Raw genomic sequence first — 17,994 nt, 5'->3', positions numbered from 1 at the left:
GCCAAAATAAGTCAATGATGTAGCCCAGCACTGAAGTTTAGCCGAATAAGAAATATTGTAAAAAGAGACTCAATCCAATTCTCTCTCTTTCAGAGTCTGAATCCACAACATGTAGAAAATGTAAATAATTGATTGTAGGAGCAGCTACCTTACAAAGAGAAGCCATAAGAAAAGCTATGAGGCAGCAGAAATCATGAGATTGAGAGAAGAGAGAATTGTTGTTTGGAGAAACAAATGGTAGGACAGAGCACTGGAGCAGAGAGCAACAGATAACCCTGCCACCACAGCTGTTCTGCTCCCTGCACAACTTTCTCGTTCCTAAAAGCCATTCCATTTTCCTCAAGGCCCCATTATGTGTGGTTCAAACCATTTCCTCAAATATTTCTTCTCCTTCTCTTTTCTTTCTGGTATTCCCTTTAGGTATGTCACACCTTTTGTAGTCATCCCACAGTTCTTGGATGTTCTGTTCAATTTTTTCAGTCTTTTTTTCTCTTTGCTTATCAGTTTTGAATGTTTCTATCGACATATCCTCAAACTCATTTCTGTTACAGTGTTTTTCACCTCTAGCATTTCTTTTTCATTCTTTCTTAGCATTTCCATCTTTCCACTTACATTGACATCTGTTCTTGAATGTTTTCTACTTTTTTCAGTAGAGCCCTTAGCATATTAATCACAGTTGTTTTAAATTTGCCAGTCTGATAATTCCAACATCCCTGTCATATCTGAGTCTGGTTCTAATGCTTGCTCTGTGTCTTCAAACTGTATTTGTTGCCTTTTAGTATGCTTTGTAAAAAAAACCAAAACAAACAAACAAACAAAGCTGTGGAAAGCTGGACATGAGGTATTAGGCAAAAAGAACTCTGCTAAATAGACCTTTAGGGGTATGGTGGTGAGGTGTGGGGTGAGGGGAAGCATTGTTCTATGGTTTTGTGAATTAGTCTCTGTCTTTTAGTAAGCCTGCACTGCTGGGCTGTGAACTTCACAAATGTTTCTCAGTCCCCGCTTCGGTGGAATAGGATGGCTAGAGTGGCCTGGGGTTGGGCAGGTCTCTTCCCCTAGGTTAGTTAGGCTCTGATGACACAGAGTTTAGGCTTTGGTAGAATAGTTTCTCTTGAGGGCAGGCCTCGTTAAGAACAGGTGTATTTCCAAATGGTTATTTCCCCTCTACCTCTGCCGGAAGCCTGGGGAAGGGGACCTTCTCTGACATTCTTTGTGAGGATCTGATAGGGCTTCTGCCCTACAACTGTGTCTCCAATGTGGGGGGCGGTGGTTTGTCCTGTGACGTCACTTTTCCAATGGCTCGGAAAAAGTAGAGTTGTTGATTTCTCAGTTTGTCTAGCTTTCCACTTGATGTTTAAGACGGATTGCTGACTTCCAACGTCATTACATGTCTGACAGGAAATTGGAACCTCTGGTTCAAACTATTTCTGCTGGTGCTTATTCCCCATCTATCCAGATAAGAAACCAACCATGATCCAACATAACCTGAGCCCAACACACACAGGACTATTCTCTTCTCTTCACCTTGAAAGTCCTGTCCTTGTCACCTCAGAGATGCCATCCTGCCCCACCAAAGTGTTGTGCTTGAATCACTGAATGATGCAGCAGCTAAACCTCAGAGGGGGCTAATTAAAGCCATGGAGTTTTCAGACAGACTTTCATTAATTAGAATATTACCAAAATATTTTTTAAAATGCTATTAACAACCGAAATACCTTAGAAAACAGCTTTCATTAGTCACAATTACTGTACCTGCTATCTCTCTCTGGGATTTCCTTAATGGCGATTCTGACTTGGTTGCTCAGATCTCGACCTGCATAAACTATCCCATAAGTGCCTTTTCCTAAAACGACTCTGTCACCATTTTCGTCATATTCATAGTCATACTACAAAAGGAAAAAGGGGGAGAGAAGACTGAAAATTAGTTGCAGTCCACATTTTAAACATCAACTTTTTCCAAGAGCATTTTTCCTTATTTTATCAAATGGCTTTAACAAGGGAAAGCATAAGACAAAGTTCAAAGCAACAGCTTCAAGAACCAAAAAATAGACTCAACATAGAGCATAGTGTGTTCATATTTTCACAACTGTTATGAATAGAGGGGGGACTATGTATTTAAATCCATAAAGGTGCTTCTCCAAAAGCCCACTTGGATTTTTTTTACCCACTGAATCCTGGTTTTCATTGATTCTGGAGATGACTATGATTAGCATCAATGTCTATCAATAGCTATCACATCTCATTAACCTTTCTTTTGTTTTTCAGCTTTTGGTACTATGAAAGTATTTCACACTCTGCCAGGGGAATAAAACCACTGAAAGGCTTTGCTTAAGAGGAAAATTTTGAGGTCCTACTGGTTGACAATAATAAAGTAAGGATTATTTGTACTTCAGCCCTGATTCCCAATTCCCCAAGATTAAAAAACATTTTAAAAATAAAAAATGAAGGAAAAATTTCATTTTTGATGTAAAAAAGGAAATATTTACAGCCCTAAACCCCAAAGTGTCAGGTGTGTCAGTTGAATATGGAAAATGGATCAAATGAAAGGGGTATAGCAACATTTGGTAGGGACCTTCTCAGACCTGGAGATGTCACCCAGAAAGGCACATCTTTTGTTGTGAACTTAAACTACAGGATTCAGGGTCATCAAATGATCAAGCCAAGTGCCTGTAGAAACTCAACGTAAAACTACAAACCAGCAGGAGAGACCATAAGCACAAGCTCCTTCTTTTGTCTACATTTTGCTAGAGTATAAAACTGGCAGCACATAGCTAGGTTCAACTCACTGAAGGGTTTGAGTTAGCCATTAAAAAAAACCTGATTTCTAACATTCATAAACCTGCAAAGTTAACTTTAACACAAAAAAATAATCCAAAAGAGGAAAATGATCATGGATTTTGACAGTCACTAATAACATAGCCTTAAAATATACAGAGCTGACAAAATTACAGAGAAAAATAGACAAATATAAACCACAATAGGTTTTAATAGAACTCTTTTAGAAACCAATATATCTAGCAGACAAATTCAAAATAGAGACCCTAATGGCACAAATAACAAGTTTGGTATAACAAACAGAGAGAACCCTGTATCCAGATATAAATTCCTTTTGTGCATATATGAAAAATATAAAATAATTAGTCACATATTAATCCACAAAGAAAATTTTGACAAATTTCAAAGAATAGCTATCATAAAAACCATGATCTTTGACTACAAGATATTAAAAATAAGACAGACAAAAACTATGTTTAAAAACTATTACAGTTTAAAATTATCAAGGGATTAAAAAGTAAAAGATCATGGGAATTACAAAATAGTTGAAAAGAATGACAAGGAGATGAAAAATTTCATGGCTTTCAAGAATTGCATTAGATACAGCCACTATGGAGAACAGTATGGAGGTTCCATAAAAACCTAAAAACAGAACTACCATACAACCCAGCAATCCCACTACTGGGCACATATGCTGAGAAAACCATAATTCAAAAAGAGTCATGTACCACAATGTTCATTGCAGCTGTATTTGCAATAGCCAGGGCATGGAAGCATCCTAAGTGTCCATCGACAGATGAATGGATAAAGAAGATGTGGCACATATATACAATGGATATTATTCAGCCATAAAAAGAAACAAAATTGAGTTATTTGTAGTGAGGTGGATGGACCTAGAGACTGTCAAACAGAGTGAAGTAAGTCAGAAAGAGAAAAACAAATACCGTATGCTAACACATATATATGGAATCTAAAAAAAAATGGTTCTGAAGAACCTAGGGGCAGGATAGGAATGAAGACGTAGACATAGGGAACACACTTGAGGACACGAGGAGGGGGAAGGGTAAGCTGGGACAAAGTGAGAGAGTGGCATGGACATATATACACTACCAAATCTAAAATAGATAGCTAGTGGGAAGCAGCCGCATAGCACAGGGAGATCAGCTTGGTGCTTTGTGTCCACCTAGAGGGGTGGGATAGGGAGGGTGGGAGGGAGACGCCAGAGGGAGGAGATATGGGGATATATGTATACGTATAGCTGATTCACTTTGTTATAATGCAGAAACTAACACACCATTGTAAAGCAATTATACTCCAATAAAGATGTTAAAAAAAAAAAAGAATTGCATTAGAAAAGAAAAATTTTAAATGATCAAGTTAAGTGGTCAGTCAAGAAAATACAAAAAAGAAGAATATATTACTATCCAAAGACAGTAGAAGAAGAGTTTCTGGTTTTGGCAATACAGTAGGCTAGATATGTGAAAATGTTGGGCTTTCCTGGTGGTGCAGTGGTTAAGAATCCGCCTGCCAATGCAGGGGACACAGGTTTGATCCCTGGTCCGGGAAGATCCCACATGCCGTGGAGCAACTAAGTCCGTGCGCCACAACTACTGAGCCTGCGCTCTGGAGCCCATGAGCCACAACTACAGAGCCCGCATGCCACAACTACTGAAGCCCGTGCGCCTAGAGCCTGTGCTCCACACCATAATGAAGAGTAGCCCCTGCTCACCGCAACTAGAGAAAGCCCGCACGCAGCAATGAAGACCCAATGCAGCCAATAAATAAATAAATAAATAAATAAAATTTTTAAAAAAATTATCACTTAAAAAGAAAATGTTCCTGTCCAAAATACCTAGATAAAATAAAATACTGTTAATGCCTAGCCAGGCTTATAAAAGCATAAAGAAGACTTCAAGGAGCTAGAGATTAAGAGGAAAAGGAACACTAAAGGGACAATCACAAGAAATGATGTCCCTGCAGCCAAAGAGGTGGGGATGAGGGAAGGGCTTTCAGACTTATTAATCTAGGGCAGAGGTTGGCAAACACTTTCTGTAAACGGCCAGATATTGAATATTTTCAGATCTGTGAGCCATACGATCTCTGTGGCAGTGACTCAACTCTGCCACTGTAAATAGCCCAATCAAATGGGCATGGTTTTGTTCCAATAAGACTTTATTTACCAAGAGAAGTGGGGGGCTGGATTTGGTCTTTGGGCTACAGTTTACCAATTCCTTATCTGAGACTTTGGTCTTAATGCTCGTTGGGGACAGGAAATGAAGCCTTGTGCCTATGCAAGGTGAAGAGCTGGAACACATAAAACCAGGGTCCTTGAGGACTATAACATGGTGAGATGGTAGATTAGAAAAACGTCAGCCCACTGCACTGAGAAAGAAAAAGAAAGCTTGTCTGTCTTAGACTAAGCTCTGAGTTGACAAAAACAAGTCTTCTCTGAATACTTCCAACCACTGGCTGATCCTCATGCTGTCTGAAGTTCACATTTACACTTATAATTAATACCCATAATTGGTCTTGAGCCTGGGAAATCCCTGGAGTGACAACAGAAACAAAGCAAAACACTTAAAAGGAAGACTCCCTTAATACAGGCTATGCAGGATTCTCACTGATAATGCACCACTGAAATTGAGCTCACAATCCAAAATTTTAAAATATATAACGAAACAATTCACCATCAGTGAGTGTTGGCTGATTTGACAAATATCAATCCCTAAAATTTCACAAAATAAAAGAAACTGAAACTCTAAAATAAGTACATTTAACATAAAGATATAAAATAAGAAATCCAAAACATGAGAAAAGGATAAGACACTCTAAAAAAGGCCAGGCAGATTTGAGACAGACTCAAACCTAACCTCCAGAAGTTGAGCCCTAAATAGGAAAAATAAAAATAAATTCACACTCAGATATGATATAGGGAAACTACAAAATATGAAAGGCAAAGAGATCATAAAAGGAAGCAGAGATAAAAAGGACAAATTACCTACAAAGGTAGGTAATCAGATTACTTGGTGAACTCTCTGGGGTATACATTCTCAACTTGAGAGACCACTGTCACAGAGGATGAGGAATATGGGGGCATATTGTTACCAGCTTTTTTATTTGTTTCCAATAGGTTTCCAAGCCTTGACAGAAGGCAATCGGATTGTATTCTTTTGGGGAAAGCTATGCCCACATGCCAGGACCGGGTGAGCACTGGTGTCCCTGTTGTAGACCCTTCTTAGGCAGCGGAAAGAGGCCAAGCTCTGGAAGAGAGGTGTCTACTTGCCCGGTGGCAACACTGTACCCAATGTACAATAGAGAATACTCCTAGCTACCTAATATATGGCTGAAGGCTGTCTTAGACCAGAGGAGAAAACTAGATACGTTTACAGGATGAGAGAATAGGAAACAGGGATCATTTAGCAATTTCCCCACACTAGAAGATAAAACTCCAGCAAAGAGGCAGTAAACATAGTCCAAAAATTCCACTTTAAGGAGTCCAAGTCTCTACACCCAACTCCTGCAGCCCGGACTCCCACCATGCTGTACCATGCATGCTGGAAATCTACCAGCCAGGACCCAGGCCGGCAGGAGGCAGGACAGGGACCATCACCAAAGTAGCTCATCTTTGCCAGTGTGGCCTATCAAAAGGACGGAAACCTGTACACTGAACCTAGTACTACCACCACCTTACATTATTATAATGCACTATAATTAAAAGAAAAAAAAACAGCTTTCAATAACCTACCTCATTTGATGGTCATAATAAGGCTTTGTCATAGTAGGGAAGGTCTATGATTAGCTCCAATTTACAAATGATCAAAAGTATCTTCCAGAGGGTGGGAGGGAGGGAGACGCAAGAGAGAAGAGATATGGGAACATATGTATATGTATAACTGATTCACTTTGTTATAAAGCAGAAACTAACACACCATTGTAAAGCAAATATACTCCAATAAAGATGTTAAAAAAAAAAAAAAGAGAGGAAATTCTACATTAAAAAAAAAAAAAAGTATCTTCCACTGAAAATATGTGAGAGCAGTGGTTTAAACCAGCTCAACAGGTTCCAAGTCTTCTGTTCTTTCTACTGCCAATGGTGAAGGAAAATCCTTTTACAGCATGAGAGCTGCATCTTAGTTCTTAGTTCTGTTTCCAAACACCAGTACTGTAAAGATGTTCCAGCACATTGTCAATACCCACTGAACACCCATTCGCTTATTCAAGCATACAGTAGACATCTCTTGGCCATCTTAGACTCCATTCTTCCCTTTCCCTTACTCCCCACATCAAACTGATTGCAAATGCCACCAGGTTAATCCTCACTGCTCTTGCCTCATTTCAGGCCTTCCTTGCTTCTGTACTAATTCTACAGACTCTTAACTGGCCTCCCTGTCTTCTCCTCTCTTGTTGCCCTTTTCCCTAATTCATTCTCCATTAAGTGGACAGTGAACTTTCCAAAGTTCAAAGTTCCAAAGTGAGCTTTCCATGTTCATACCACTGCCTCTGCTTTATCGGTTCCTCATGACTTTCTGGATCAAATCCAAACTCCTTAGCCTGGCATCAATGCCCTTCAGGACCTTATTGCTGCCTCTGTGTCTAACCTTCTATCTCATCAGTGTCCCCCCAAAATTCCCAGGGAGGTTCCACAGATCTTTGTGCCTTTACACATATGCGCTTTCTACCTAGGTAGTTCTGCCTTCAAAACAAGGAAGCTTTCTTGAACTGTCCACCTGACCCTCAAAAGCTGGGTTAGATTCCGGTCTGATATGCTTCCAAGGTCTTCTGCCCTCACTCGCTCACACTTTTTTCACTCTTCTCTTACCCAAATCTGCATTCCAGTCTGTACTCTGAGCTCTTTGAGAACCAGGACTTTAATTTCTCTGTCCCTAGTCTTAGCCATATCTGGCTTGTAGTAGAGGCTCAGTGATTATTTGCTTAATTAATCATTCAGGCTATACAAAAATTGATGAGAACTTTTTAAAAAACCAGGTGCCAAAACAAAACATTTAATGTTGCTATCCATTTATTTTTGATTGAAAGGAGCTTTGCCACAGGGATACTTACTTAACGTAGAGAAGAATATATAAGCCTAGATGAAACTGCTCAAGTTTTAGTTTCCCTAAGGAATGTAAAGCATCAACAGACTATTCTTTTTTAAAAAAACAATATTAAGTATAGAAGTTGACTCCTGTTAAACGAAGTGGTCATGGTAAAAATCAAAAGGGCTTTCAATAAAACTGAAAACCGTTCCAATGGGGTAGTTGCCGCTTGGTTTCTCCTTCTTTTTTAACCCCTTTTTCCTATTCTTACAATATAGAGATATAAATTGAAAAAGCAGGCTTGAGAAAACTGCCCTGATCTACAAGAAGAGAGAATTACCTGTGTGATGGCCAGAAAAAGTAGAACAGAGCATTGGCCAAAAGCCAAGGGAAGGCAGGGTCTGTTAAATGACAAGTACGTAGAAACAGGAAGGTGGGGACAGGGGGAATTCAGTATTTTAAAAAATAAAAATAAAATCACACCGCTTATATAGCTCCCATTCTATTTCTACGGCAAAGGGTTAGCAACTCAGGCTGTTGCTGAGGGAGACCACTGCATTCTGAAGCAGTGATAAGAACGCTTCTAGAATCAGCCCTCTCTTGCTGCCTGCCCACAACTGCCTAAACTGGCACTGGGAGGAGAATGAGCGTAGGAAGACAGTCCTGACAAGGCCAAACAACAAAGTGGTGACTCACTTAGTCCTTGCACCGTCCAGGGATCCACAGTAAAACAGCCACCTTCTAAAAAGCCATATGCACTTCCCCCGGCACTTGATTACCTTAGCTGAGTAGTCACCTCAAAGAGCCAAATGATAGCTTTGCTAATTTTCAGTCTATATTGCCTTAGTAATATGTAAATGCTGAAAACATTAATAACTACATTAATTCATTTCATAATTAATGAAAACATTAATGCTACTAAGAGCATTAATAGAATAGGAAAAACGCTGTAGGTACAAATATCTAATCTCATAGCTCTTTCCTCCCTCAGATCTTTACTCAGACCTTCCCTTCTCAAGGAGCCTTCCCTGGCTTCCTTGTCTAAAATTATACACCCTGTTTCACTGTAACTTCCTAAATCCTTCCCTGCTTAATTTTTCTCCTTTATACTGATCATTATCAAATATAGCATGTATTTCACTTATTTATTATCAGTCTCCCACTATACTGTAAGCTCAGTGAAGACAGGGATTTTCTGTATTTTGTTCTCTGCTGGATCCCCAGCACCTAGAGAGTGCCTTCCACAGTGTCCAATAAACATTTGTTGAGTGAATTGATAGAATCCACTTGGACCCACTAATGTGGTACCAAGATTATTTTAAGCTGAAAACATCTGAATAAATAGCAGCTGCAGAAAAAACCTTATCTAAACTTCTTTTGCTGACTTAAGCAAAGCCTCTCGAAAATACAGCTGCCATAATCCCCTCTCCAGGAGGTTTAGGACCACTTATACCTGGATAAGAAATTACTAAACCAAACCTTTTCAAAACTTTCAGTACCTTCCACTTGTTTCTCATTAGTTTCCCACCATGTTGCTTTCCCTTGAAGTCCTATTAAGAACTTTTCTTATTAAGATAAATAAACTCTTAACTCTAGTTGTTTAGGAATCACTTCTTTGCGTGTTCCCTCGTACAGAAATAAACTTTGTCTTTTCTTCTGTAGTCTGTCTTTCGTCAGTTAATTTGCAGGCTCCCAATCACTGAACCTGAGGTGGTAGAGGAAAAAGTTTTCTTTCTCGCAACAGAATAAATGAATGAGTAACAAACTGATATTCTTATCATATAACACCAGAAGTGATAGCTCTTCTCAGGCAGTGCAGTAACTGTGGATGTTCAACTTGAGATCTGTACAAAAATAGAAATAGGATGCCAAAAAAAAACAAACCAGTGTGCTACTGGATGACTCTGAATTGATTTAAATGAATTCTAAACCATCATTCACTGTTAATGTGTGTGAGACAAATCAACAGAAGAAGAAACGGTAAGGTATTTCATCATCCGGCAGATGTTTGAGTAAGAGGAAAACATTCCTTTTATCTTGCTTGTCCCTAACCCATCCCACAAGGGGGCAACTTCCTCTCTATGCACCCTGGAAACTACATATAAACAGGTTCACAGGGCCAGCTGCTATGATTACCTGCGGCTTGTGTCAATCATATGCCCATTTTGATAAAACAGTGAGGTAAATATTACAAATGCATTAAAGAAAAAGGAGGAGGAGGGGAAAAGGGAGGGAGAATATATGTATGTTTGGGAGAGGCATGAGGAGGAAGACAACATATTCTGTATTGAAAACCAAAGGACCTCAGTAGTTTATGGTTTTTTCAAGGAACTAAAAGAGAGAGAGTGAGAGAGAGAGAGAGAGAGAGAGATGAAGAGAATGGGTTGAGAGTGGCTTGATTATGGTATTCAGCTTGATTATGGACTTAACATGGATTAAACAATCTTCAAGCTCATTTCCCAGCATTTACTCTGCCCCCCTGCAATCCATATCCCCCTCCCCGCAGTTTGAGATATGGTTTAAACAGCTCTGGTTTTGTCAGTCCCCAGCTTCAAACCCTTCTATGGATGCCTGACACCACGCAAGACTGTGGTGAAAAGGGAAAGAGAGCCACAGTGCAGCCTTGGGATGTAAACAGTCTGGTGCAGGCTATTGAATTACAAGGCAATGAGAAGAGCTAGGGCAGAGGAGTGGGCAAAAATGCTGTAAGAGCAGAGAAAAGTGAGAAGGGGTGTTGAAAATGATTCAAAGTAAAAATGACCCTTGAGCTGGATCTCAAAAAATTAGGAAGCAGTCACCAAATAGGACAAAGCAGAAAAAGCATGTGGAGTTGGGCACCTGCATGTCAAGCCCAGAGGCAGGAACAGCCTGGCTGTCTGAATAATGGAAAGGAATCGGGCATTGCTGGACCGTCGAGTGCAAAGGAAAGCGAAGTTACAGCCAGGGAGGTAAGAGCGTTCTATGGTGCGGAAATCTTCCACAAAGAGTAGCATCAAAGCTTTTTCATTTTAATTTAAAAAATTTTTTAATACCATTTGCAGCGACATGGATGGACCTAGAGGTCGTCATACTGAGTGAAGTAAGTCAGAGAGAGAAAGACAAATATCATATAATATCGCTTATGTGTGGAATCTAAAAAAATGGTACAAATGAACTTATTTACAAAACAGAAATAGAGTCACAGATGTAGAAAACAAACGTGTGGTTACCTGGGGGGAACGGGACGGTGGGGGGAGGAGGGATAAATTGGGAGATTGGGATTGACATATACACACTACTATATATAGAATAGATAACTAATAAGGATCTATTGAATAGCACAGGGAACTCTATTCAGTACTCTGTAATGATCCATATGGGAATAGAACCTAAAAAAGAGTGGCTATATGTGTATGTATAACTGACTTACCTTACTGTACAGCAGAAACTAACACAACATTGTAAATTAACTATACTCCAATTTAAAAAATTAAGAAAAAAAAACAAAAGAAAACTAATCAGGGGAGTCACCGGATTAAATCTGCCTGAGAGATCTCTCCAGTGATGGCAGGGACAGTGTACTGATGGCAGGAGAGATATCAGGCCGCATGAGAGATGTTGAGGACCTGAGATGGGGGAGTGATAGAATGGGGTGAAGGGACTGGAGGAAATGCTGGGGGGGAGGCTGGAGCAGAAGTTGCTCTGAGGTGTCTGGCTTGGGTAACAGTGTAGATGCCCTTGTTCTTGGTGAAGCTATGAAAGGCTGGGAGAACAAAAACAGGGACCACAGTGGATAAGTGTTAGAACTCTTATAGTTAACTGTAATCAATTGTTCAATGATTTCAATATAAATTTATTAATACATTAAACTATTTAAGATATGGGTTCATAACCCTTCCATTTCAAAAGACAGCCTTGAATCAAAAAACATGGCCTTGAATCAAAAGAAGTTGTTTCTCTTTCTGTTTAAAAACAGAAAAGTCCTCTGAAAGTGGTATTGAGCTATATTTAAAAGACCTGGTACAGTTTATACTAACCTTGAAAATTATAAAAAATGTGAGCTAGGAAAGGACATTTAAGATCTTCTTGTTCAACTCTCATTTAAGGAATGATATCATCTTAACCCAGCAGGAGTAAGAATTTTGTCCAAAGTTATAAATCTGGCTACTGGCAAAGTTAGAGCCAGAACCCCAGACCACTACCCCAGCACAAGGATCTTACTAGAGCAGAGTCAGATATGATCAGTTGGAGGAGGGGTCTGACCATGACCCGAAGGAGGCTGAATCCCTCCCATAACTATAATGCTTCAAAGAAACCTCAGTTTTTAAAATCAGAAAGAAAAGTAAAACTTGGGCTTCAAATAAGAAGTTTTTCAAACACCAGGAAGTCTAAGGATTAGCTTCAAATTTGTGGTTTATGGAACCACATTAATAGTTAATGTTTGCCAAATGCTGATGCCACCCCAAGTGAAGTTAAAAACTTTTTAAAAGCATCTGATCTTTCCAACATTTTAATTTTGTTTTGGGCCAAGGTACCCAAAGGCTTCAGGAATAATTGACACATGTATTGAAACAATTTTAGTTCTATCTCAAATGAAGGTAAAGATCAGAAAATAATTATTTTGCATACAAATCTCCAAATAATCCTTCTTGTTTATACTATAAAGAATGGGAAGAGGAGGAATTATTTTTGCTATGTCATTCATGGGCTGAAGTTTGAGTTCAGTTTGTGGTAATGAAATTAAGGAACTCATTTTAATCAAATATTTAGAATACTGAAAAAATAATGTTAGTCGAGAATGTTGAATATAGCTAAGAAATGTGATCAAGGGTATAATGGAGTTATCATAAGTTATGTAAAAATATAAGTTAAGGTTATTTAATAACTCATATTGTATAGGTGTTCTGGCTACAAAGGGACATTCCGTGAGAGGGAGAGCCAAGATGGATGTCATCATCTTCACAGCCCAGCACATCACCGTATCCATTCATTAATATGCTAACAGAACACCCAAGACTACAACGTCAGCAATGTCACTAGTTGTGGCAAAATGGCAAACTAAGCCAAAATATTACTTCAATACTTAAAACAAGTACTCCTGAATTCACTGTATAGACTATACAGTCCACTGGGAATACTGCAGAAGCCATTCTATGTCATAGACTTTAAATTATTCTGATAGAATGCAAAGGACAGAAGTACACGAGTGTTTTTCTAACATTAAAAGAATAGTGGGACTTCCCTGGTGGTGCAGTGGTTAAGTCTTTGCACTCGCAGTGCAGGGGGCCCGGGTTCGATCCCTGGTCAGGGAACTAGATCCCACATGCATGCCGTAACTGACAGTTCACGTGCCACAACTAAGGAGCCCGCAAACTGCAACTAAGACCTGACACAACCAAATAAAAATAAATAAATAATTCTTTTTTTTTAAAGAATAGTATACCTGTGCTTTCTTGAGAAGTGTGAGTTAGGAGCACCTTGATGAATCAGAGAGCACTATGGTATGAGTTGGTTTTTGTGAGGTCAGTAGACCTACTAAAACCCTCTGGATATTCCTAGGAAGAAACCTGAGCACTTTCCTCCATATTTGGCTGGTGAGTGTTCTCAGCGTTTGCAGGAGAACTGTCTGATCAGGAAGGGTGTCTTACAAAATCCACCCCATTTAGTACCACTGCACACAGATCAGGAGATCTTGACCCTGGATCTTCTTGACAGCTCTCTGAAAAGTGATCTACCTACCCCTTTTACATTATAGGAGACTGAGTCTTAGGAAGATCAGCTGGCCAGATTCACAAATTCTAAGGCAATTAAAGCCGTGTTATGCAATGCATAGGGTTAAATGAGTTTCTAAAGCAGAGTCTCTGAACTGTTGATTCAGTCAATTATGAAGACCAAGCTTGTCTAACATGGCTACCATAGCCTGTCTGTGCTATGTGTATTTTTTGTAAGATGGATTTAGTTTTTCAAAGAAGGGTATGAAATAAAGGATAGCTATCACTGTTATTGCTTTTGTAAACCCAGCAATTTATGATATTGTAAAATAACTTTATGGATTTTCAAATCTATCCACTTGCTAATGTATTACTAATGGAACGGTTTCATTTTCATTGTCTTTGTTAACTTTTACCCTGGCAGTTGCTATGTATCAAGTGATTCTAAATTTAACCCAAATAAAAACAGAGATAATGAGGTGCAGTCAAAAGAGCACTGATGTAGAAATCAAGAGATCTAGCTCCTAACCACAATCACTTAAATAAGAAAATATACCAGTGCAAAATATAAAGCATAACAAATAAGAAGTATTGTCTATTACTCCTGTAGACAGCAAGCTAGTGCGTGGGGAAGATTTCTTTTTTCCAAATTAGGGCTATCATCTTTTTATAACTTAAATGAAAGAGGCTTAGGCTTACCCAGGAATATCAAAAGCTACACAACTGCTAGAGAAGTATAGAACTTAACTACAGACAGAATTAACAATTGGTTATTATATTTAAATTCCCCTCGACTGTTACCCTACTACTTCAATGCTTACCTAAAACTTGTAGCCTACGAGACGACATTACCGAAGTGATCTAATACACTAGGTAAACCAGTCAGGTTGGTGCTCTAGTTTCTTCAATTTCAGTTTAACATTAGAAATGTAATTTTCAATATTGCTTGGATTCAGAATTCGGTCCCAAGTCATACACTGGGAAAGGCTTGGAGAAAACAGAGGCCCACTACCATGCCTGGAGAAGTGTCATCCTTCAGACACTGATGATGCTCAAGTGCGAGAGTCAGCTCTCTTGAAAGTCCCCAGCACTGTCCTCACTGTGGTGGAAGGCTGTGCTATACACAGCAGACAGACATGATGGAGAAAATGGACACAGTCGAAAAATAGGTGTCTGCAGTGTACTCTATCTAGGAGGCCCAAGGAGAAGCACTGCGGTGGAGAGCAACAGCACTGGGGTGATTGTTATCACCTCCTCTCTTTATCCTGTTAATCTTCCATTGTTTCAGGTTCTCTGCATACGCATACGAACGAGGACCACGAACGGTTCTATCATTCAGAATTTTCACTGAATTTTGCTTGTCTAAATTGCAACATAACTCAGAGGAGAATAAAAAATGTGTAAGGGCGCTGTGACTCTTGCATTGAGGGTTATCAACACCCTCAAAGATAAAGCATAGTTACTCACTATCAGAGTAAGATACAAAAACTCAGTATTCCTGACTAAGAGTTCTCCAGTGTTTGCTTTTCAGCCCTTTTTAACCAAAGGAATTCTAGAAGCTGCTTTTAAACATTAAGGGAAAGCTTACAAACTCTGGCTGAGCTCTCTACCCTTCGTCACTACTCACGAAGCTCGCACATACACACACACACACACACACACACCCCTTTCCCTCAGTAAAGCTTTAAATAGTTCATTCTAAAAAATTAGCCACAGAGAAATTTAGTAAAATGAACACAGAAACCAAAGTCATTACCTCCAGGGAGTCACCTTCACAATCTCCTTCCTCTGTATTTCTCCCCTTCTCTTCGGTAATGGTGTTCACCATTTCAAAAAACCTGCAATGAAAATTGGTATGTGGTCACTCATAATACATAAGATATTAAATATAAGCAAGCACGTTTCAAAGTGACTTCAGAGCAAAACAATGGGACCTAGAAGAGTCAGGCAATAAACAAAATATCAGCATCAGTGCGAAAATATGATTTTTCATATTTTTGGTAGGATTTGCCAGAAATTTCTGACCTAATGCCTCACTTCAAGTAATAGTAACACGATATGCTATAGAATTAGAACAGTAAGGCTAGACAAGTTCATAGAAATGTTAAAAATGTGGACTTGAATATCATACCAAGGTTGCTAGTATTTGCATGATTTGGGGCAAGTTTCTCCACCTCTCTGAGCCTCATTCTTTAATTATAAATGGGGAATGTGAGTATCTATCTTATAGGTTGTCGTGAAGATGACTTGAGGTAATACTTGTAAAGTGCTCAGCACAGGGCACTCATTAAATATTAGCTATTATTGTTTTGCTGCTGTTAATATTACTATTTTTAATGGGACATAACAAAAATACCCAGATTCCGGAATAGTGTCTCTAAATTCTGAGCTGACTCTGTGACACAGCGTTGGCCACTACATTTGATCTCAGTTACTGAATCTTCTGCCTGAGCACTTCAGTGTCATACATGTGGGGTCCCATACATACAGTCTGCAAAATACTGATGGAATCAGGAACGGCTAGCTTATATGTTCGTGACAGAAGCCACCTTTCTGTTGGTGACAAACACTTTCTTCAGGAACTATTCTTGTAAAGTTCCTTTTTTTTTTTTTTTTCCTAGAGGTCATATCAGAGCTCCCCCCAAAAATTACGGCAAGAAACAGATTTTCCCTCTGCAACGCTAGCTGTGTCTATCCATTCAGAAGGGATGCTAATGGTTTCTAGCCCAGACGTGGAGTAAGGGAGGCACTATGAACAGGGGCTGACGATCTCACAGGCAGGTGACGCTGTGCACTGCCAGCCCAAGGGAACAGCAGGTTACTGTGTGACAAGAAAAGTTTCCCTAACACAACTCAGAACCTTTATGCTATCTCTGTACCTATGAGATAATAGAAAATAAATACTGGTCTCTGCCCCCAGGTTCTGGCACAGAACTCCTAAAACCCTTGTAAGTGATAAGAACACTAGGAGCATCTCTTGTGTTCTAATATTTGTCTAAGACCCCGTCTCTAACATAGGGCTCCTAAAACTTTGTAAATTCCTAAGCGATAGAGAACCAGGAGCATCTTTTGTTCTAATGAAGCGACTCTGGGTGGACTCCTGGATGGGGGCTGGTCAAAAGAAAGACCAAGCCACGATTAGAAGTTTGGAATTTTCAGCTTCACTCCCCCACCTTCCTCCAGAGAGGGTAGAGGGGCTGGAAATGGAGTTAATATTGTTCATGCCTACATAAGGAAGCCTCCATAAAATCCCAGTAGTAGGGGGTTCAGAGAGCTTCTGGGTTGGTGGACATACCCATACAGGGAGGGTGATGCACCCCAACTCCACAAGGACAGAAGCTCCTGCACTGGGGACCCTCCTAGACCTCACCTTATACATCTCTTCATCTGGCTGTTCATCTGTATCATGTCCTTTAATAAACTGGTAAATGTAAGTAAGTGTTTCCCTGAGTTCTGTGAGCCTCTCTAGCAAATTAATCGAACCCAAGAAGGGGGTCGTTGGAACCTCTGATCTATAGCTGGTATATCTAAAGCACAGGTGATAATCTGGGCTTGTGACTGGCATCTGAAGTCAGGGGAAGAAACAGTCTTATGGGACTGAGCCTTTAACCTGTGGGATCTCACTCTATCTCCAGGTAGATTGAGTTCAATTGTAGGTGTCACAGAGAATTGCTTGTTGTGGGGTAAAACCTCCACACATCTGGGGACAAGAAATGTCAGAAATGAAGTGTTTTGTGTGAGGAATAAAGGAGACACACAGGAAAGAAACAAAGTAGGGAAGAACTGGTTATTTTCCTACACAGGAAGGAAAAAACCTTTTCTTATACAGTACTTCTTATCATCCATCCATCCATCCATCCATCCATCCATCCATCCATCCAACAAATACTCATCAAGTTTCCACTAGGATAAAAAACTCTTCTGGCCTTTGGGAATATGACAATGAACAAAATAGACAAAGTCCATTATGGAGCTGGAAGCCTCTCTATGGAGTCTGCGTGTGATGCCTAGTTCCTCACTCTTCCTTTCTCTATACATACATTCTTTGGAGGTTAAAGACAAGAAGAGAAAATCCCAAACCTGATCAGAATGATGGTATGCTCTGATGAAGATTACATATCCTGATGAGTTACAGACAAAAGCAAGCTCAACCAGAAGGAAGAACATGAAAGACCTAAACAAATTCTAGGTTTAAAGACAGACTTTAAGATTTGGGGTAAAGACTTCCATCAGCTACTCACACAAAAATTTTCAACACCAACTTCTCTAAGTAGAATATAACACTTCTAGTGGGGTGGGAGCACAGTGTAATTTTTAGATGCTTGGATTCTGGAGTAACATGCACCTGGTTCAAATCCCAGGTTTTGTGCTTTTTGGCTATATATGATTATAGGCTAGTTAAACTCTCCAAGACTCTACTTTTTTCTTTTACTCTTTTCAACAAAAATATTAATATTACCTACCTAATAAAGTTTATTTGAAGATTAAAATAG

The 17,994-nt window shown here is 39.5% G+C and overlaps 1 protein-coding gene across 3 annotated transcripts in view; it reads right to left on the bottom strand.

Moving 5' to 3' along the window:
- The window catches only part of MAP3K5 (mitogen-activated protein kinase kinase kinase 5), a 216,838-nt gene that overhangs the window by 46,251 nt on the left and 152,593 nt on the right, over positions 1 to 17,994 (bottom strand). For all 3 annotated transcript variants that reach the window (XM_061206961.1, XM_061206960.1, XM_061206959.1), the window contains 2 exons: positions 15,258 to 15,339; positions 1,753 to 1,886 (listed from right to left, as the gene is read on the bottom strand). In XM_061206961.1, coding sequence (XP_061062944.1) covers positions 1,753 to 1,886; positions 15,258 to 15,339 — 216 coding nt within the window. The remainder of the gene's footprint in view (positions 1 to 1,752; positions 1,887 to 15,257; positions 15,340 to 17,994) is intronic.

The sequence above is a fragment of the Eubalaena glacialis genome, chromosome 12 (genome assembly GCF_028564815.1).
Source record: "Eubalaena glacialis isolate mEubGla1 chromosome 12, mEubGla1.1.hap2.+ XY, whole genome shotgun sequence".
In the NCBI taxonomy this organism is placed as follows: domain Eukaryota; kingdom Metazoa; phylum Chordata; class Mammalia; order Artiodactyla; family Balaenidae; genus Eubalaena; species Eubalaena glacialis.
This window is presented reverse-complemented; position numbering and strand designations above follow the sequence as displayed.